A 22,508-nucleotide genomic window follows, 5' to 3' on the forward strand; every position below is an offset into this window, starting at 1 on the left:
AAGGCAGCTTGCGCCCCCACAGGCCATGAGAGATGCATCTTTAAGGTGAATGTACACATTTTTTAAATGTATAATTGACATATTCAAAATGTAAACCCTGTTCAAGTATTCCTGGAAGCTTAGTCTTGACAATACATTCAACAGTGTCTAATTGTATTGGGAGCATAGAGTATATGCTTGCATATGTCATATTAAGTATCAAATACATACTGTGTTTAATTTACAACAAAGTTAATGTGTGTGGTATTGTGTGTGTATTGCGTTTTATTATCTCATTAATGCTTAGCCGCCAACTCCGCTCTGTGCAGTATCCTATTTCGTATCACCGCGCATCCCCTTTTAGCTGCAGTGGGTGCTGCGTCAAGGCAGAGCAGAGGAACTGACACGAGGAAATTGTAGTTCCTGTCCACATGGTGTCCAGTTAAAGACACACAAGCGGCGAGTGAGCGAGAGAAGATCTCTCATCCTGTCTTTGCCAGAATGTAACAATCGCCCACGTAAATGTCCGCTTGGCTTTGCTCTGATCACATAATTGCTTTGTGCGCACCTCACCCACACACGCGCACACACACACACACACACACACACACACACACACACACACACACACACACACATATTCAACCACATTGAAACGACACAGAAGCATGCCTAGAGAGCTGACTTGCGGCATATCCACACACCTAGCTCCAAAATACACACACACACGTGCACATAAACTAATGAAGTGTGCAGGTATGCCCGCAAGCATTCATGGGCCAAAACCAAACAATGACTCCCACCATCTCACCACCCACACAGTAAACTCACATTACAATGTGGTGTGTACGAGAGACCCGCACAAGCACAGAATAGGAAAAGGTGAAGGAGAAAAAGCAGCCTTTCTTTTCTCGCTTCACTCAAACACACAGCGAACAAGCTCAGAGTGACAGAAAGGGTAGGTTGAGGGTTAAACAGTGCACAGTGTTCTCTACTACTTTTTCCAAAACAGGAAATACTTCTGTAACAATCATATGTGATTTGTCAAATGAGTATACACACATTTCCTCCGTCACAATAGTTAAAACACCAATCCAATACTTGCATTGTAAAAACACTGAGAGAACAGAAACATTTTGTCAATATTTCCTTATCATTAGGCCCTTTTCCCGGAACCTCTATTGCCTGAAACTAGAGTTTCCCGCAAAAGTGTGTAGTTTGTGTTTTTAGTGCAATTCACAGTTCAGGGTAGTTTATACAAATCAGGCTGGTGACGTATGGAGGAGTGTTTTAGTATATTGACATCATGTAAATAAACAGAGACTATTAGGTCATTGTTCTGTGCAATAACATCCATCCATCCATCCATCCATTTTCTACCGCTTATTCCCTTTTGGGGTTGCGGGGGGCGCGACCCCAAAAAACATTTTGTGAAGAAAAAACATTTTGTGAAGAAATGTTTAGAATTAAGTTAATGAATCCAGATGGATCTCTATTACAATCCCCAAAGAGGGCACTTTAAGTTGATGATTACTTTTATGTGTAAAAATCTTTATTTATAATTGAATCACTTCTTTATTTTTCAACACATTTTTAGTTATTTTTTTCCAAATAGTTCAAGAAAGACCACTACAAATGAGCAATATTTTGCACTGTTATACAATTTAATACATCAGAAACTGATGACATAGTGCTTTATTTTACTACTTTATCTCTTTTTTTCAACCAAAAATGCTTTGGGAGGTACTTGATTAAAAAAATGTTCACAGGGGGTACATCACTGAAAAAAGGTTGAGAACCACTTCAATAAAAAATGGGCCCATTACCTCCCTGCTTGGCACTCAGCATCAAGGGTTGGAATTGGGGGTTGAATCACCAAAAATAATTCCCGGGCGCGGCCAACGCTGCTGCTGCTCACTGCTCTCCTCACCTCCCAGGGAGTGAACAACGGGATGGGTCAAATGCAGAGGACACATTTTACCACATTTAGTGTGTGCGTGACTATAATTGGCACTTTAGCTTTAACTTTAAAAGTCATGCATTATTCCCACAATGTCCAACAGTCGGAAAGTTGTCCTCGATGTAAATGATGAGTTCAAGAGGGTCAGGTGAAATAGTTTGGTTTATGTCAGTTGTAAATAACAATATATAAATAATAAATGTCAGTGTTTATCTCACGCCGACAACACAAGCATGTTGCTTTAGCTTGTTAGCATTAGCATTGTGTGTACTCTCGGGTTGAGGCTAATAACTACACAAATGGTGGAGTTTCATTGACTAATCTACAACATCTAATAAAGTAAAGTTAATATTTGATGTTATTTACCTTCATTCCACTCTAATGAAGTCAGAGTAGTAAGCAGCTGAGGTCACCGCTTCAAGTCCGACTTCATACGCCACCATGAATACGTTTAAAATAGTTTGTCCACTTCTTGTAGCTTCCCGTATCAAAATGAAGCTAGTTAAAAAATAATAAACCACATTAAACTATATGCAGTTTAAAAACTACGGCTGAGTGAAAACACTGCAAGATAGTTTCACTAATCACCGTTCTTCAGCAAAATGATGCCCACAAAAGTTCTTGCAAGTCAAAAGTTCCTTTCAATTTTCTTTCTCTCTATTGTCAAGTATGGAAAGAACAGTAACGAGACATATTTGGACAATAAAGCAGACTCTGGGTCAAGGAGAAAGTGTGTTCTCACCACAAAAGCTACCTTTTCAGTACAGACAATTGTGACTCCGTGCTCCTGACTTTGATGTAAAGGAACAGCACAGTACAGTATGGATGTATATTTACGGTCATAAGTCATCACATATGTCCATCACAAGTTCAGAAGGAAGTTTGAGTAAAACGGATTTGGGACATCATAGGACTTTAAAGGTCTACTGAAACCCACTACTACCGATCACGCAGTCTGATAGTTTATGTATCAATGGTGAAATATTAATATTACAACACATGCCAATACGGCCTTTTTAGTTTACTAAATTGCAATTTTAAATTTCCCGCGAGTTTCTTGTTGAAAACATCGTGGAATGATGACGCGTACGAGTGACGTCACGTGTTGGAGGGGACATATTAGCGAGGCACCAAACACGGCTAAAAGTTGTCTCTGTTCATGGCGTAATTACACAGTATTCTGTACATCTGTGTTGCTGAATCTTTTGCAATCTGTTCATTTAATAATGGAGACTATAAAGAACAATGCTGTTGGTGGAAAGCGGTGTATTGCAGCTGTCTTTAGCACCGAGACACAACCGGTGTTTCTTTGTTTGTTGTGAAGCGGAGCGGTCAAGCGAACATGTTTTCTCTACGTCAACCAGCATGTTTTTGGATGGGAAAATTGTGATATTAAGTCTTACCGGAGAAGTCAGTGGATTATGGGACTTCCTCCTGCAGTAGCTGTCAAAAAAGGCAGCTGTGAGCTTGGCTCCTCGGCTTCTCTCTGAGACACTGCGTGTTCACCGCAGCCATCCGACCTCGAGGTATGTCTTTAGAATCTCACTAAAACACTATTAAAACAATAAGCAGATAAGGGATCTTCCAGAATTATCCTAGTAAATGTGTCTAATTACATCTGAAACGCTCACACTGCCGCCGCCCGGAGCCGTCCCTTTTTTTTTTTTCTATTCCTTCACTATCAATATCCTAATTCACAAATCTTTTATCGTCGCTCAAATTAATGGGGAAATTGTTGCTTTCTCGGTCCGAATTGCTCTTACAATAATCAACGTGAATATGTTGACGTCACGCGCACATTCTTCCGGTAAAGGCAGGGCTTTTCTATTAGCGACCAAAAGTTGCGAACTTTATCGTCGATGTTCTCTATTAAATCCTTTCAACAAAAATATGGCAATATCGCAAAATGATCAAGTATGACACATAGAATGGACCTGCTATTCCCTTTTAAATAAAAAAATCTTTAAAACAGATTTCACAAGAGCAGTATTAAAATTCTGTCTTTTCCCAAAATAGTGTGTTAATTTTGATTGACAGTGTCATAGAGGTATGAGTGGTATCTCCTTGATAAAAATCTGCATTGGATTTTAAAGGTGGGAGCAAGTCCTGATTCTCATATACCTGAATACTGAGGCCGTAAAGGGTCCAAAATTGTATTGCAGTGCTTTGAACCTATGATGGGATTAATGTGTTTACAGTCAGCATGGCAGGCCGAAGTGGCCCAAATCTGATTTTTTTAGAATGTGACTTTTTTCCACCTGACTGTTTACACCGCGACTAAAATGTGATTTTTATCAGACTCCAGTGTAAACGTGAACGTGGCCACATTGTGGCCCCGAAGTCACTTGCAAGCGCAGTGCGATGAAGTTAAAACAAAGGAGGTTGACCGGGAGGAAGTCGCTACTACTACAAAATCAAATATAAGTAGCCACACCTTAAAAATTTACAATTTTTCACGTGAAAATAAATCAAAGTAATATAATGTATGAATGGATGTATATAGTGTAATATATTTGGAAGGGTTCTAATCTTTTAATGGCCGTTAAGTAGAGGAGACATGGACATCAGTGTGGATCTACGAGAGCCTTACTTGTAAGGTACACCTGTGCAATAATTATGCAATTTAATCAGCATTTTGATATGCCACACCTGTGAGGTGGGATGGATTGTCTTGGCAAAGAAAAAATGCTCACTAACACAGATTTACCTAGCTGTGTGAACAATATTTGAGAGGAATAGGTACTTTGTGTATATTGTAAAAAATGTATATCTTTGAGTTGAGCACATGAAAAAATGCGAGCAAAAAAAAAAGTGTTGTGTTTATATTTTTGTTTAGTATAATTATTCTGTGTGTTATCTTACTTAAGACAAATGAATCTGGGGTGAGCAGTGTAACAATTCCACAATTGTTTAGTACCATTGACAATTGCCTACTTCCAGAAAATCTACAAATCTTACGTCCGTTTTGATAAAGTTGACCTCATATTGCTGCATGTTAAACAAGTAAGTGAATACAAAATCCTCACATTTAAATAAAAAAAAAAAAAAAAAATCAGATTACTTCACCAGTCTTGGGCAAATTTAAGCCATTTTGCTATCTCCAAAGATTTGAAAAAAAAAATGGCCCAAATACCATTTGCAGTTCTATCATTAACTAGGTAATAAAACACCAAAACCACTGACAGCAGCAGTGATGCATGCACAGAAAGGGAGAAGCTGAGAAACATTGAATTTTGGAATTTTGCCTATTATTCATGGATGGATTATGAAAGACATCACGATGTATATATATATATATATATATATATATATATATATATATATATATATATATATATTTTGCATTTTAAATATTTAATAAATGCGATCAAAGGTCCTCTTACCAACGCAGCCTATGGAGCCGCTCTAATCTGCCTTCAAAGGCCTTAAAATAAAACATCCAAACACTTCCATTAATGTTTTATATGTATTATGTCAGTATATATGTAATGTAGCAATGGGCACATTTATAATAACATTAAATACTTACGTATTCTGATTATTTTAGGCATACGCAGCAAATTAATTTCATAAACGCATCACGACTTTTGCTTTTTTTCCCAACAGCATCACTGATTAATACTCACTGAAGACTTTATGAGCACCAACAAACATAATTAAACATCCTTTACTGTTCAATGCCTGCTGTCATTAGGATGACAGCAGGAAACTGCTAGGATATTAATTAATTCTCATTTAGATGAAGAATGACTCATAATCCTCACGAAGAAAAGGGGGGGGGGGGGGGGGGGTGGACCCAAGCGTATTTTCGTGTTGTTCTCACCATTCCCGAAATCTAATTGAGTGCCGATGTACCATTTTGTCTGAATACATCGTCAGCCTTCTTCTTCTTTCCAGGTGAGAGGCATGATTTATGATCTAGAATAAACTTCCAGGTAGCAAGGAAGCGAGGAAACAGCTGACCACTCGATGATGTAAACATTACACACAAGCTTGTGATCACTGCACTGCTATAAATATTTTTTTCTGCCTTAGCGCATATACTAACAATATCACTAATATTTGTATAAAATTCAAATCACAAAATCTATATGGGAGTATTGTTGGCATTGGTTGTTTATCGTAAAAAAAAAAAGAGGACCTCCTATTGGCTCTGCTTTAAGCATACTTTTATTTAAGTTTATTTTCAAGTTAGAATGCATAATAAATAAAAAATCCATCCTTCGTCATGTCTTTCATAATGATTGTGAGCGATAGATACAATTCCAAAAAAAGTGCAGTTCCACTTTTGGTGAAGTGGAAAGTGGAATATGTGTGTGAGAGAGAAAGTGGAAAATGCTGAAAATAATATAAAAAATGGCTGACTCAAACAGCACTCTATATACCCTGTTTCACGTCAAAAGGCTCCTGAAAGCATGCTTGGAAAAAGAAAGGGAGCTTTTGACAGCTCCAGTGAAGATCCAGTGATTGACTCGCATTGAGATGAAAAAGAGAGAAGAAAACTGAGAAGACTGATGGTTGTTTCCAACCACAGAATGAAGTGAAACAAAACACAAACAAAACGCCTTAGAGATATAAAACGCCCATTTTTAGTCCAACGGATGTTAAATATCATTTAAGAACAAGAATCAATAGAAGTATTTGGCCTACCAGAGTTCCTCTTGGAGATGTACTTGACGTCATCGCTGGCTCCTGAGGCAAAGAGGGCAAGGATGAGGAAGAGAAAGAGTGAAGTCATCGTTGCTCTTCTCTCCGCTGGGACCTTGTTAACAGACCAAAAAGAAACAATGTTACACATAACATGCCATACACTACTATGTAATTTCATTGATCTTAAAAATCCACAAAACACCAAAAATTGGCAATGTAGAACAAATGCAGTGCCTCAGCTCAAGAGCGCCCCAACATATTTTTTTCTTTAGATATGAGTTGTCTCTGGGCTAATCTTTTGCATAAATGTGTGTACCAAGTCAGCTTCTGACATCCTCATCTCCAACTGCTGACCCAACCAAATAAACGAGAAAACATATTTTTTTCCAAAAATGGGTCTGAAAATATTAATTCAATTTTAAAATAGGAAATCATCGAAAAACAAGACAAAAGTGTGCGTGGAGTCGACTCGACAGAAGGAGTCCGTAACAGGCTTTGATAACACCAGCTAATGGTGTTCAAATAATTTCTAAACAGCAGACATTTATCCATGAAAATATGGGAAGACATCCGATTTCATAGAGAGAACTGGACTGATTTCTCAACCAATAATATTTTGAATCAGAACATGTAATCTTAGGGATTGCAATCCATCCCAACTGGACTGTTATGTTTGTTTTACAAGACGTTTCCCCTTTCATCCAAGCAGACTTCATCATACACCTGTACAGATTTAGTCTGAGCGCTTTGTGTTAAAACTCAAACCATTTATCGTCTAACACAGGGCTCTCAAACTCATTTTACGTGATTTGGAAGTATAAACTTCCAAATCACGTTTTAACCATGTGACTAAATGTGTTGACTACTTCTACCAGCAGCTCTACAGGTAGTGATCCGGAGCTATGTTAGTGTTCTTTCAAATGGGATTCAAGATTGCCATAATAAATGGTACTATTAGCCGCACAGACTGTGCAGGCTGCGAATAAACTCTATAAAGTTAGATAGAGGGCCACATAATTTGAGCCTGCAAGCTGCAAATGGCCCATGAGCCAAGACTTTAAGATGCCAGCAAGAGAGTTGCATGCCCAGACACAAATGTTTTGCTCTATTTTGGTGCATTACAGCTGTCACTACAACAACAATCATTAGACCTGGGATTCCTTTTGTTAACATTGCATTATTGTGTGGAAAAACATGCACAATATCATTCTTTAGGATTGAATCTGTGACGCTTGGCTGGCATTGTGGCTATGCGGTTGCGTTCTCTCGTTGATGCAGGCGGAATGGACACAGCGTGAAGGTAAGAAATTATGATTTATATTATATTATAAAACAAACTAGGAACAAAAACACTTGCACAAGGCACTGGAGACAAAACCAACAGAACTAGCATGGGAGCTAGAAGGAACAAAAGGTGCTAGCATGTGAGCTAGGGAAACAAACAAAGGAATAGCGTGGAAGCTAACGAGTACAAAAACAGTTTTACCACAATCGGGGATAGCGACGTCACCTGCTGCATTGGACAGCAAACTAGACTGCGAGAATGAGTAACGGAAAATCCAGGCTTATATAATGACAGAAATTAGGAGGCAGGTGCGCAGCAAAAACACAAGGCAGGTGACACTAATATGTGACTATGACAACAGACAAAACCCTGAATATGACATGATCCGAGCCGCGGATCATGACAGAATAAATTTTCATGAGCATTCCATCTATATGTATTAACGCCTGGAACCAAACAAGTGTCTTTTTTGAATTAGTGTTGAGTTTCGTAAGAATGGCTAAAAAGGACAGTATTGTTTGTGGAAGAAAAGTAATGTCGCAAACTACCTCCTCTCTTCAGGGATGTTTTTTTTTGTTTAACTTTGACATAGGTGTCTTTCCCCACACCCCTTTTGAACCATCCGTTTTCCCTGTCCAGAATATTTACATTTTTGCCCTCACAGGAGAGCTTTCTCTTTGATGTGCAGGTAGACAGCTGAGCCGTGACCTGAAGAGTGTGGCCGTCTGTGTTGCGACATGTGTCTGCAAGGGGTTGTTTTTTTCTGAATACATGAGAATATCCATTGGCACATAAAAGGCATTTGCGGACTAAGTGGCTGCTTAGGGTTCCGCAGCCACTTGGGGTCCCCCAGAGTACACATATATTTACATTGTTTCAATAGTAGTTTAGGGGCGTACACATTATGGCCTGCCGAAGTCTTTAGTGCTGCCTGTGAGACATCACAAGTTAATTAATGGGGAGATCAATGGAAATGTTAGTTAAAGACCACAAGTTTGTTTTTTGATACATTGAGCACATCATGACCTAATCCAAACAACTCTACCCACTCATGGTGTGGATTAACTATAATCGACAAATAAAATCAGCACAAGGTCACAAATAACAAACATTCTGCTCATTGAACTTTGTGGACATTATAAAACATGTACAGTATATATGATTTAAAATTACACACACTTCTGCCCGAATGCAGCTGAGATAGGCTCCAGCACCCCCCTCGACCCCAAAAGTGACAAACGGTAGAAAATGGATGGATGGACGTATATAAATCCATTCTAGGGCATGATGGGTAGTATATGCAAAACTTTCGCCAAACTTCCCTATGTTTGCCGCAGTTAAGCTGCCTGATACAGGGAAGTAAAACTCGATTGGAGCCAAATTTGACATACTCTTAATATTTAATGTTTTATCATTCATACTTCATATTACGCTGAAATGTGTGTGTGTGCGTGTGTGTGTGTGTGTGTGTGCGTGTGTGTGTGTGTGTGTGTGTGTGTGTGTGTGAGGGGGTAGTTAAAGTGGAAGTAGTTGAAGTTTTGTGTTGTTGTTCAGTCGGTTATGGTTTTCTCTTTCAGTGTGCTTTTGGTTGCATATAGACAAGTATGTGTCACCTTGGATACATACAGACAACATTAATTTAATTTCACCTGTCAGTATTCATGATGGTTGTGAGTTCAAACAACAAAGTGTTATAGTCAACGCTTGCTGTGTTGCCTGAAAAGCGTTGTAATGTGTGTATTTGTATTTTTGTGTGTGTGAGAGTTTGTGAGCACGCATCCATTACACTGTGATGACTCTTGAAAGGGGCTTTATTGCAGTTTGTACTGTATTCTTTCATGTTTGGCAAAGGACCCTGTGGAAGGTGGGGCGTGGTCCACGCGCCGCCTGTGGGCAGGGCATACGCAGGAGCCGGCTGGAAGCAGATGACAGGTGAGTGGATACCTCAAATGGAACAAGTTATCTAATCACCTGTCTCTTATTTAGCAGCGTTGGTGACCACACTCGGGGCTGAAAAGCCAAGAGGAAACCAGAGGCAAGAGAGACGCAAGAAAATACTTTTTGCTCGTTTGAAAATTAAAAATTGTAAACTTGGCGAAACGCCTTGTGCAGTTTGTTGGTCCTGGGAAGACCCCCATGATAGAAGGCTGTCACATTTGACGCCCAAGGCAACTCGACCAAAAGAAGAAAAATAAGAACAATTTCATCCCCGACACCCTTGGAGGCACTGGGAAGAGTCCTGGTGGAAGTGTCAGCGGCTTTGCAGCAGCAGATGGAAGCCGGCCGCCAGCAGACCCAAATACTTCAGACACTGGTGAACACAGAGGGTGGGTGGGTGGGGGTTCTTCGGGAGCGGGGGCTTCGGGAGCGGGGGCTTCGGGAGCGGGGACGTCTGCCTCCATGCAGCGCATGAGGCTGAAGACCACCAAGCATTCCTCAGCGTGTTCGAAGCCACGGCAGCGGCGTGTGGCTGGCAAGAAGAAGAATGGGGCGTAAAACTACTGCCGCTCCTGGCGGGGGAGGCGCAGCAGGCGGCGCTCAGTCTCCTGGCGTCCGCTGCATCGGGTCGGCAGCCACCCGGAGGAACACCGACGCCGATTCTGTGCGATGCGGCTGGGTCCCAAAGACCGGCCATTCGCAATGGCCCAACAACTGCGAGACGTGGCAGCCCGGTGGCTCCAGCCAGAGGGGGAGGACACGAAGAAAATGTTCGAGCAAATCCTGCTAGAACAGTTTGTGGACGCAATCCCAGACAAAAATGCCGCGTGGGTGCGCCACCACCGCCCGTGGGACCTGATGGCTGCAGTGACCCTGGCCGAACACCACCCAGCGGTTCACCGGGAGGCGACCCCAAGAGTGGCCAAAAGGCCCACTCCAGCACCAAGAACGGCCGAAAAGGCCCACCCCAGAACTGAGAACGGCTGAAAGGCACACCCCAGCACCGAGATTGGCCGTAAAGCCATACCGGCTCCACGACGACGATTCGCACCACCGGAGCTGGTTTCATGGACCCAGGAGCAGGTTCCCGAACCGGACATGGACACACCGCACCGCACCACACCACACCACACACAATTCATCCAACAACAGCAGTATTAAGGGGGGGTTTTAGGGGTTGTAATGGTCACTATTCTCCTTCATTTCAGGGTACCGGCGCTGCTGAACGGAGGCTTCCCCCACAGACGGCACCTCGAACACCAGGGCCGGTGTGCTGGGGGTGCGGACAACCAGGTCATGTTAGGCGAGACTGCTCCCTGATGCAGGTGGGACAGGTGATGCGGGTTGTCGGTCCCCCAGCGCCCGCCACCGACCCAGGGGAGACCTATTGTGTCCCGGTAAAGGTACAAGGGAGTACAGATCGGGCAATGGTGGATTCGGGCTGTAGACAGTCCATGATCCACCAAAACCTGGTTCGACCCTGAGCACTGAGGCAGGAGACACGGGGGCAGATAAGGTGTATTTATGGGGATGTGCACACGTATCCCATTGTGCCAGTGGATATTTGGTATTGGGAACAAAGGCATAGTGTCAAGGTTGCTGTAAGCGCGCACCTTATGCACCTCATAATATTAGGGGAGATTGGCCGAGGTTTTATCGTCTAGTGACACAATATGTGGGGAGGCGTTCACGGGGTGTAGAAAAGGGGATTATCCGCGCGGTTCTCGGTAGCGACGCGGATTCATCAGACACTGCCAAGCCTAATTGGCACCCTATGGATGATTTTTCCCCGGACAGTCTTGTGATGAAACTTTGCGCGCGGCACGGGACCAGGTGGATTACATTGACGGTCAGCCGATGCGCCAGGGAAAAGCGCGATTATTCCCCCACTATTCGATTATTGGAGACCAGTTATACAGAGTGAGCCGTTACGCTTAAACTGGGGAAGAATCCACCCAATTGTTGGTGCCTAAACGCCGCCGGGAAATGATTTTCCAGGCCGCGCATGTGAACCCTATGGCTGGACACATGGGCTATGATAAGACACTTAATCGGGTCATGGTCAGGTTTTATTGGCCGGGCATTCGAGCAGACGTGCGGCGCTGTTGTGCTGCCTGCCCGGAATGCCAGCTGGTGAATCCAGCGGCCATCCTGAAGGCGCCTTGCGCCCATTGCCGCTTATGGAGATCCAATCTGACAGAATTGGGATGGACCTCATCGGACCATTTCACTCAAGCACACGGGGATATCGCTTTGTGTTAGTCCTGGTGGATTATGCAACACGCTGTCCCAAAGCAGTGCCCCTGCGCTCCATCTCTGCAAAGAGTGTAGCACAAGCGCTGTTTCAGGTCATCTCCCGAGTCGGAATCCCGAAAGAGATTCTGCCTGACCAGGGCACGTCCTTTATGTAGCACATAATACAGGAACTATACGGATTACTGAGAATTAAAAAAATACGCACCAGTGTGTACCACCCCTAAACAGATGGGTTGGTGGAGCGGTCAAACAAAACGCTGAAAACCATGATCCGTAAGTTTACGCACGAGGACAAACCAAATTGGGATGAATGGCTGGATCCCCTCATGTTTGCGATGCGGGAGGTACCCCAGGCCTCCCTATGTTTTACGCCTTTCGAATTATTGTACGGCCGGAGGCCGCGCGGAGTGCTGGACATAATTAAGGAAAGCTGGGAGGAGAGTCCGAGTTCCAGCAAAAATGAAATCCAGTACGTTTTGGACGTGCGCGGGAAACTCCACACGGTGGGGCACTTGTCACGCGAGAATTTGCTCTGTGCCCAGGAACATCAGCAGAGCATGTATAACAAGGGACCCAGCTAAAAAGATTTTCACTCGGAGAAAAAGTGCTTATATTACTTCCAAGCTCCAGCTCTAAATTACTTGCCCTCTGGCAAGGGCCTTTTGAGGTCACACGGCAAGTGGGGGATGTGGACTATGAGGTTTGGCGCTCAGACCGGGGTGGAGGCACCCAAATTTACCATCTTAACCTACTGAAGGCATGGAGGGAGGCGGAGCCTGTGTCCATGGTGACGGTAGTGAGAGAGGAGGAGGGGTTGGGACCAGAGGTCCCGCGCTCTGTCCCTTCCCCTCCCCTCCCCTCCCCTGTGATGCTCAGCTCACGTTGGCGCAGAAAGCAGATGTTGCTGCGCTGCAGCGGCGCTTTTCTGATGTGTTCTCTCGGCCCGGCCGCACAAACCTCATCCGACTTCACATTGAGACCAGCCCGGGTGTTACGGTGCGATCTAGGCCATATAGACTTCCCGAACACAAGCGCAAAGTAGTACGGGAAGAATAAAAAAACAATGCTGGAATTGGGGCTAATAGAAGAATCCCACAGCGCGTGGTGAAAACCCATTGTTCTGGTAGGGAAGAAGGATGGGTCCGTACGCTTCTGTGAGGATTACCGCAAGGTGAATGACATCACACGCTTTGACGCGTACCCAATGCCTCGGGTCGACGAGCTCCTGGATCGGCTGGGCACTGCTCGTTTTTTCACGACACTGGATTCAACCAAAGGCTACTGGCAGATTCCCTTATCACCAGAGTCCAAGGAAAATACGACCTTTTCCACTCCGGAAGGTTTGTACCAGTTTGTGACACTTCCGTTTGTTTTTTTCGGTGCGCCCGCCATGTTCCAATGCCTCATGGATTGGGTGCTACGGCCGCATACCTGGATGATGTCATCATCCAGACTAGTGCCTGGGAACAACACATGCAGCGTGTGGGGGTGGTGCTCGAGTCCTTGAGGCGAGCGGGGCTCACCCACCGCCAAAGTGCGCGGTTGGCCGGAGGGAGGTACAGTATCTGGGCTAGCACTTGGGGGGGACAGATGCGGCCACAGGTAGACAAGACAGTGGCGATCGCAGCCTGTCCAAAAAAAGGAGGTGAGGCAGTTTTTGGGCCTGGCGGGATACTACCGCCGGTTTATTCTCCGGTTCGCGGACTTGACGAGCTCACTGACTGATCTCACCCGAAAGGGTGCTCCGGATCTGGTCCAGTGGACGGAGCAGTGCCAGCGGGTGTTCAAGAAGGTAAAGACAGCACTCTGCGACGAACCGGTATTGCGCATGCCTGACTTCACCATCCCTTTTTGTCTGCAGGCGGATGCGTCGGGCAGGGGATTGGGGGCAGTGCTGTCCCAGCGGGTGGAGTGCGTCGACCGTCCCGTCCTATACATCAGTCGGAAACTCTCGGACTGGGATGCGAGGTACAGCACTCTGGAGATGGAGTGCCTCGCCATTCGGTGGGGGGCCCTCCGTTACTACCTGCTGGGGCGCGCCTTCAGTGCCTGTTCAGACCACAAACCACTCCAGTGGCTCCACAGGGCGTGCAGATGGCCGTGGCCAACTTCCTCTCACGCCCTTCTATGCTAGGGGATGGGGGGAGTGGGCGTGGCCGGACGGCTGCCCGGCCTGAGTCTGACGGTGGAGGCGTGTGGTCCACGCGCTGCCTGTGGGCAGGGCATGCGCAGGAGCCGGCTGGAAGCAGATGACAAGTCTGTCTCTTATTTAGCTGCGTCGGTGACCACAGTCGGGGCTGAAAAGCCAGGAAGAGAGAGACGCAAGAAAATACTTTTTGCACGTTTGAAAATTAAAAATTGTACACTTGGCGAAATGCCTGGCGCAATGTTTTGGTCCTGAGAAGAACCCCATGACAGAAGGCTGTCACAGACCCTTTTTTCAATTTGGTAAGAAATAAATATGCAGACTTAAAGCATTGCCATCGCAAATCATTTGGTAACATTCAAAGAACATGATATGTAAAGTTTCGGGAATAGAAAAAATGCTTGCCGTTTGCACATGTTGAACCAAAAACCAACCCATATGCACCCATTAGGTAACGTTAATTTCCCAAAAAGGCTATTGTAATGCATTTTGGTTGAAACCAAAATGCTGAGCTGGGTTATTTGAAAAACATCTAAGTAAACGTGAATACAGATCACTCTGAGACAGTACACATAGTTGTAATTAGTAATATTACAAAACAACTGAAGTTAGTATAGTTATTTACGTATTAAATGTATTTACGGTACGCACCTACTATTATCATTAATAATATTTAAGTGTTTGCTTGATATTTTATTTGGGGTAGAATGTAAATATTAAATAATAATAATCAGCTAAAAAAAAACTGCTGATTTAAGACTAATACATACAAAACTGGTGAGACAAGACGACAATTTTAATGTAAATACAAAGCTTTATCACTTGGAACAGGGTGGCATAGCTCGTTTGGTAGAGTGGCCGTGTCAGCAACTTGAGGGTTGCAGGTTCGATTCCCGCTTGTGCCATCCTAGTTACTGCCGTTGTGTCCTTGGGCAAGACACTTTACCCACCTGCTCCCAGTGCCACCCACACTGGTTTAAATGTAACTTAAATATTGGGTGTCACTATGTAAAGCGCTTTGAGTCACTTGAGAAAAGCGCTATATAAATATAATTCACTTCACATTCACTTCAACATTCAAACTCCAAGGCCACTCTGATAGTTGAATGCTCTACATTTTAAAATTAGGACCCATATGTGGCACCCTGGACATCATTCAATCGCTGATATTGTTTGTGTTATCATTACAACGGCATTATTTATGTTCTTCTCTGAGCCACCGGCATGTATTTATAAATGACATGCCATACAGTATGTATCGACATTCCAGGCTAACAATAGGATAATCTACACAACACTGCCAACGCCGCAATGAGATTATCGTAGGTGTGTGAATGATCAACAATCAATATTATTGGCAGAAATAGAGGGCTCAAAAATCAGATATAGAAGGCCCCAAAATCAAATTTTGCTCAGTGCCCTATGGAGGTTTGATAAAAGGTAATTGTCTCCGAAAAGCAACAATTTCCGGTTCAGATGTACACTTAGTTTCAAACAGTGTTGAACGGATTTTTTTTTACACAACTTTAACAGTACGTTTTCATAGTCTTATTTATGCTGTTCAAAACACAAAAACAGTGTCTATTTCTTAGAGCAATGCAAAAACCGTCTTGAATTATGTGTTTTAGATGTCAATCTGTGCCATACTTGGAGTTTTTATCAGTCTGTTGTTGGGTGTCGCGAGAGAAGAAGATAGAGGAAGCCCATGTATGGAAAAACTGGGCCTTACAAAGGAGTACAGTAAACAAAACAACATTAATATTGATCGAGGCAGGTTTTGCAATTGTAGTGCTGCAAATCGATATTTCCAAACAAAATTAACAAACAAAAGTCCTCAAACACACACACACACAGACAGAGTGAACTGCGTGTAATCATATTGATTTTCCCCTCTTCTTACACACAAGCACAGAGTGTAAACCACAAAGCTGAACAATCGAAAAAGACCAGCCAGCAGTCGTTCAGCTGCGTTTTTCCCCCAAAAAATTAACAATGAAGGGGACATACTGTATACTTCAGCTTGAGTGATGACATCGTACCAGATTCCAGAGAACGGTAGTGTTGAGTTGAGTTGAGTTGAGTTGAGTTTGAGTTTATTTCGAACATGCAAGCATACAACAAGATACATCACAATTTCCAGTTTCTCTTTTCAACATGTTCGAAAAGGAGTAGGAAGAAGCAAATATTATTTAATCCTACCCCTTTTCTTTTACTTAACAGTTGCTAAAACTTTTGTTTACTTCCTGTTCTCAATGTCTTCACAATATACTCCATAAGTAATCACAAAAAAAATAAATGTATAAATAATTGTTGAAGTAAGTTTTATTCCATACAATGAGATAAGTAAGATTATTTTGCGAATGAAAGATTGAATGGGTGATTAAATTCAGAATGTTTATCATGGTTCTTCTTTGTTGTACTTTGTAAACACTTTAAGTTTGAAGAGTTTCTTGAAGTGGATCATATTAGTACATTGTTTGATTGCTTTGCTTAATGCATTCCATAATTTAATTCCACATACTGATATACTGAAGGTCTTAAGTGTTGTACGTGCGTACACATGTTTTAAGTTACATTTTTCTCAAAGATTATATTCCTCGTCTTTTGTTGAGAAGAATTGTTTTATATACTTGGGAAGCAGGTTATAGTTTGCTTTGTGTATAATTTTAGCTGTTTGCAAATTCACTATGACGTGGAATTTCAGTATGTTTGATTCAATAAATAAAGGATTTGTATGTTCTCTATATCCAACATTATGTATTATTCTAACTGATCTTTTTTGTAACACTGTTAGTGAATGAAGTGGACTTTTGTAATTATTTTCCCATATTTCTACACAATAACTCAGGTATGGTAACACTGGTGAGCAGTAGAGAATATGAAGTGATTTTTGGTCCAGAAAATATTTAACTTTATTTATTATTGACGTGTTTTTTACAACTTTATGTTGTATATTTTTTACGTGAGATTTCCAGTTCAATTTATCATCAATCATTATATCTAGAAATGTGGTTTCATTTATTCTTTCAATTTCTATTCCGTCTCTTTGTATTTGTCTTTGACTTTACCAAATAGCATTTTTTTAGTTTAACTGAGATTCAATGATAGTCTGTTTTTGACAAACCATTTTTTTAATTTGTTAATTTCTTCTGCTATTATGTATATTATCTTTAAGGACCACTGTTCCATGGGCAATTGCGCACTGCTCATGCTTTCTCTGTCCACAGCAAAAAATCTGATTCCATCGTAACTCTAAACAATATAAACAATTTGTTTTGCATGACTTGCAACGCAAAGCGGCCACAACAGATAACAATGATCGTCAACACTGTTCAAATATTGTACCGTCTGTTGAGATGCTTTTAACAGTACAGGAATTTGGCAAAACAACTTATGTGCATGGAAACCCAATTCTAACTTAAAGGAATTAACCAAGATGTGACAAAGTATTTTCACGCCGTGGCCGTGTAGTCGTGGTCCTTGACGTTTGAAGGATTCACAAAGCTCTGTAAACATTCTTTTTTTTTTAATTCTCAATTTAGGGAAATATTAGATTTATTATTAGTGCTATTGGGCAGCACGGTGAAACAGGGGTTAGTGCGTGGGCCTCACAATACGAAGGTACTGAGTAGTCCTGAGTTCAATCCCGGGCTTGGGATCTTTCTGTGTGGAGTTTGCATGGTTTCCCCGTGACTGCGTGGGTTCCCTCCGGGTATTCTGGCCTTCTCCCCCCGCCAAAGACATGCACCTGGGGATAGGTTGATTGGCAACACTGAATTGGCCCTAGTGTGTGAATGTGAGTGTTAATGTTGTCTATTTGTGTTGGCCCTGCGATGAGGTGACCCCAAAAGGGACAAGCAGTAGAAAATGGATGGATGGGTATTAGTGCTTTTACTTTCCGGAAATTTGCTTATCAAGATCAGGCCTGGATAAACGACAGACGAATGTACAGTACTATTTAAGAATGCATGAATCGCTTGTGTCATCTCTGTGGACATATACACAAAATAATGGGAACCAGTAAGTCACAATACATAATTTTCTTAACTATACAAGCAGTAACTGATATCTTATGTTGCACAGTGACCTACTGTTGAGTAGAACTTCAATTGCTGTCATACATCATCACAGCAGTCGAGTGTCACTGACTAAAGGCTCCAATTAGTTCTTGTTGAGCAAAGGTCAAAGCCATAGCACACCCACAACAACAACTCATGGACTGTGTTTTTGACACACGCATTTCTATTTATCAGTCGTATTTCTGCATGTTGTACTGCACAACACGAAATCGTTCATCAAGCCTGGCATCCACTTTATGAAAAGGATTCATTATTTGTTCCATGTGGTGTCTGGCTAAACGGTCTTTCAGCGTAGTACACATACATATACATATATATATATATATATATATATATATATATATATATATATATATATATATATATATATATATATGTATGTATTTGGTAGCTTCTAAAATTTATAATTAGAATTTGGGTGGTCAAGTACTGTTTTCATAAAATATTAAACACTTTTGGGCTTGTGTGAGTTTGTGCCCCTTTTAACCAAATTACAAGTACAAATACCATAGTATAATTTTGTGTTACAATGTTTGACATTATAACATTTTGTAGTCACAACCCAATAATTTACAATTACTGTACTTACATGTGTGCAGTGGAAGAAAAGGTTACTAGAAAGGACAATATCACATTTTAGTGATGCCCTACATTGTGTCACCCAGGGAATAATACAGACTCTTCTGATTGTAGTTCATCAAATTGAAGAAAAGTGAAGTCAAATTAGACATTGTAAAATGCTCAGACAAAAGAACTGTTGCTACCATCATGGACAATAAAGTAGGTACTGTATATTTGAATGTGTGAAAAGGATCCGCTCCTTTAAAAAGTAGTAGTCTTATTATCGAGACTTACTGCGCCCAATAATCCTGTGTCTCCCTCCTTAGCAACACTCTTTCCATTGTGCAAGACAACCAAAAAGATAAAAGTAGTTTTTGCATTATTGTTAAATATAACTTATTTACCTACAAGTACTAGTGCTAATGTATTGTTTTTATATGTCCATCATATATTGTGTATACAGTTCTCCCGTCCAAAGGCAAAACCCAGCAACCAAATTTTGGTCAAAACTGAGCTGATAATAATTTTGGAGTTCCTAGGTGATATGCTTTACATTAGTGTATGCGATATTGTAATTTGCTCCGTAAGTAAGCTGTTACGCGCATGGCAGGACCTAGCAACTACCACATAACCGCGTAGATACAACAGAAAAACCTAGTATCTCAAGGGACCAATCGGAGCTTCTTTGTCAGTCGCCTTATTGTCTTTAATGAGACATTTGCACGAATGGGGGCCGACGGTCAACCTGATTATGTGATATTATGGCACGAGGGTATATTTGGAAGATTGGCCCAGGACGTTGCAAGCACCTTCATTAAATGTATTGTTCTTGATTCTTCCCCTTGCATACGCTTTTAGGCAGATAACTGTGGAGGTCAAAATAAAAACTGGACGCTGTACACGGCTCTTGCCCAATGTGCAAACGCAGAATGGGGCAGACCCGAGATTGTTATAAAATATCTGGAGAAAGGGCACACGTTCATGAGAGCAGATTCAATCCATAGTTCAATCGGCAAGAAAATGAAAGCTCAAGAAAACATCTATACGTTTGATGACTTTGTAGATCTTTGTAAGACAGCATCAAGATAGATTGGTTTTCCTTTTTTTTCCTCAAAATCAGCTAGAAGTGAGTTACTAGGTTTTGCCTTTGGAGGGGAGAGTTGTAGGGGACCTAGGTGGTAATGTCTGTATAATTTAGGTAGTTTCGACAATAAACCCGAACATACAACACCATTGTGGGAACATAACTCGTACGTATACCAAGCGGGCAACTCATGTCTTGGCTGTAAAAAAGTGAAAAATGCCCGCGTGTGCAAACAAATCAAATAACTGCAGTGGCTCTCAACAAGTAATCATCTTTACAAATCCTTTACAACAACTTCCATATTTAACATTGATGTCAGTACTGGCATACATACGTCACATTTATACCACTATACACCAATGAAGGACATGTGGTGAACCTATTTCCACTAAGTTTCTAAAAGTCCAAAGAACAAAACAATTCCCAGTTTTGGTTGTGGTGTACATGTGTAAAAAAAAATGTAAATACAAAATATTGCATCTTATAGCGTACGATCAAATAAAAGTTGATAAGTGAAATAAACATTTTTTCAAGATATTGTCAGTTGCCAGTGTTCTGTTTATTGTTAAAAAAAACAAATTTCAGTGGATGACACTGTGCTGCATGACACATCATATATGACATGAGGCAATGGATCAGCTCAAATCCCTCCAGCTTGTCTAATTAACAATCTGCTCTCACGCATTGCTTTTTATGCCAACACACAATACATCCTTTGGCCAGCATGAGTGAGTTAATCATCATTACAGGCATTACTAAACAGAAAAATGTGGATGTTCTGTTTTCGTGTTCAAGTTAGTAAGTGATCATTGCATAATGTCATACAAATATTCCTAAATACTGTAGTTTTGAAATGCAAATGGAACTGGAAAGACAATTGAAGTTTCTGGTCTTTTTTTATTTATTTTTTTTTTCAAGAAAGTGATCCATGTTCAGATGATACTGCTGTTATTTTTATGTTCCAGGAATTTTCATTCAAAGTTTGCAGCGTGATTTAATGACAACTTTAGGCATTTAAAAAAAAAAAAAAAAAGTAATGTAAAATGTAAAAATAAAACTTTTTTCAAGTTCTATCATCATTGGAGGACTAGAGGAAAATGAGTGGCTATTTTGGGCCATGGCTCTCTCAGGCAACAAGGTCCTTGACCCTTGCTCTAAAGCTTAAAGGGGAACATTATCACAATTTCAGAAGGGTTAAAACCAATAAAAATCTGTTCCTAGTGGCTTATTTTATTTTTCGAAGTTTTTTTCAAAATTTTACATCTCCCAGAATATCCCTAAAAAAAGCTTTAAAGTGCTTGATTTTCGCTATTTGCGATGCCACTGTCCATTTCCCTGTGACGTCACATAGCGATTCAAATACAAACAATGGCGAATAGCACAGCAAGATATAGCGACATTAGCTCGGATTCAGACTTGGATTTCAGCGGCTTAAGCGATTCAACAGATTACGCATGTATTGAAACAGATGGTTGGAGTGTGGAGGCAGATAGCGAAAATGATATTGAAGAAGAAACTGAAGCTATTGAGCGAATAGCTATTGACGCTATTCGGCCATGCAAACGCTATTCTGCGTTAGCATCGCCAGTAAAATGTGCAGACCAACCGATCAGGACTTTTGCATTGACACTGGATCAACTTAAATCCGTCGATTGGTAGGTGTTTCGCATTAAATGTGGGTGGAAAGAAACGCTGGACGCAAATAACACTACAAATGTACATACAGGTAGCCTAAATAGCATGTTAGCATTGATTAACTGGCAGTCATGCCGCGACCAAATATGTCTGATTAGCACATAAGTCAATAACAAAACCAATACTCACCTTTGTGATTTCTTTGACTTTATCGTTGGGAATGCATCTGCTTTGAGTGTCGCAGGATATCCATACATCTCTGTGCCATCTCTGTACCATCTGTGTCGTAGCATCGCTACTCTGTCGTAGCATCAACTAGCATGCCGTGCTAATCGATGCACATTCTACGTAAATCAACTTGAATCTGTCCCTGATCATGTTGTTACACCCTCCGACAACACACCGACAAGGCATGATGTCTCCAAGGTACCGGCAAACAGTCGAAAAAACGGAAAACAACAGAGCTGATTTGACTCGATGTGGTAGGGAAAAATGGCATTGACGACCAATGTAACGTCACGTTCTGACGTCGTCGCTCAAAGAATGATAAACAGAAAGGCGTTTAATTCGCCAAAATTCACCCATTTAGAGTTCGGAAATCGGTTAAAAAAATATATATGATCTTTTTTCTGCCGCATCAAGGTATATATTGACACTTACATAGGTCTGGTTATAATGTTCCCCTTTAAATGTAAAGTAGGGGTTTTCGATCCAGATGCCCATTCTATCGATAGTGTAAAAACTTTGTTTGTCTGTCATGCTCCGTAAACAACGAGGAAGGGGCCTAGAGGATCACCAGATGGTACACTGAGGGAAAAAAAATCTGGGAATGCCGTAGACTAAGTCTAGACTCAAAGCTGAAGAATGTACAAAGCAGTAGTTCTTCCCTCCCTGCTTTATGTCTGCACAACGTGGACAGCCGGCACGCAGAACAA

The 22,508-nt window shown here is 41.7% G+C and overlaps 1 protein-coding gene across 2 annotated transcripts in view; it reads right to left on the minus strand.

The window, feature by feature from the left end:
• The window catches only part of il1rapl2 (interleukin 1 receptor accessory protein-like 2), a 761,422-nt gene that overhangs the window by 538,204 nt on the left and 200,710 nt on the right, over positions 1-22,508 (minus strand). For both annotated transcript variants that reach the window (XM_061901658.1, XM_061901657.1), the window contains exon 2: positions 6,590-6,701. In XM_061901658.1, coding sequence (XP_061757642.1) covers positions 6,590-6,677 — 88 coding nt within the window. In that variant the 5' untranslated portion in view covers positions 6,678-6,701. The remainder of the gene's footprint in view (positions 1-6,589; positions 6,702-22,508) is intronic.

Source organism: Nerophis ophidion, linkage group LG05 (assembly GCF_033978795.1).
Source record: "Nerophis ophidion isolate RoL-2023_Sa linkage group LG05, RoL_Noph_v1.0, whole genome shotgun sequence".
Classification (NCBI taxonomy): Eukaryota; Metazoa; Chordata; class Actinopteri; order Syngnathiformes; family Syngnathidae; genus Nerophis; species Nerophis ophidion.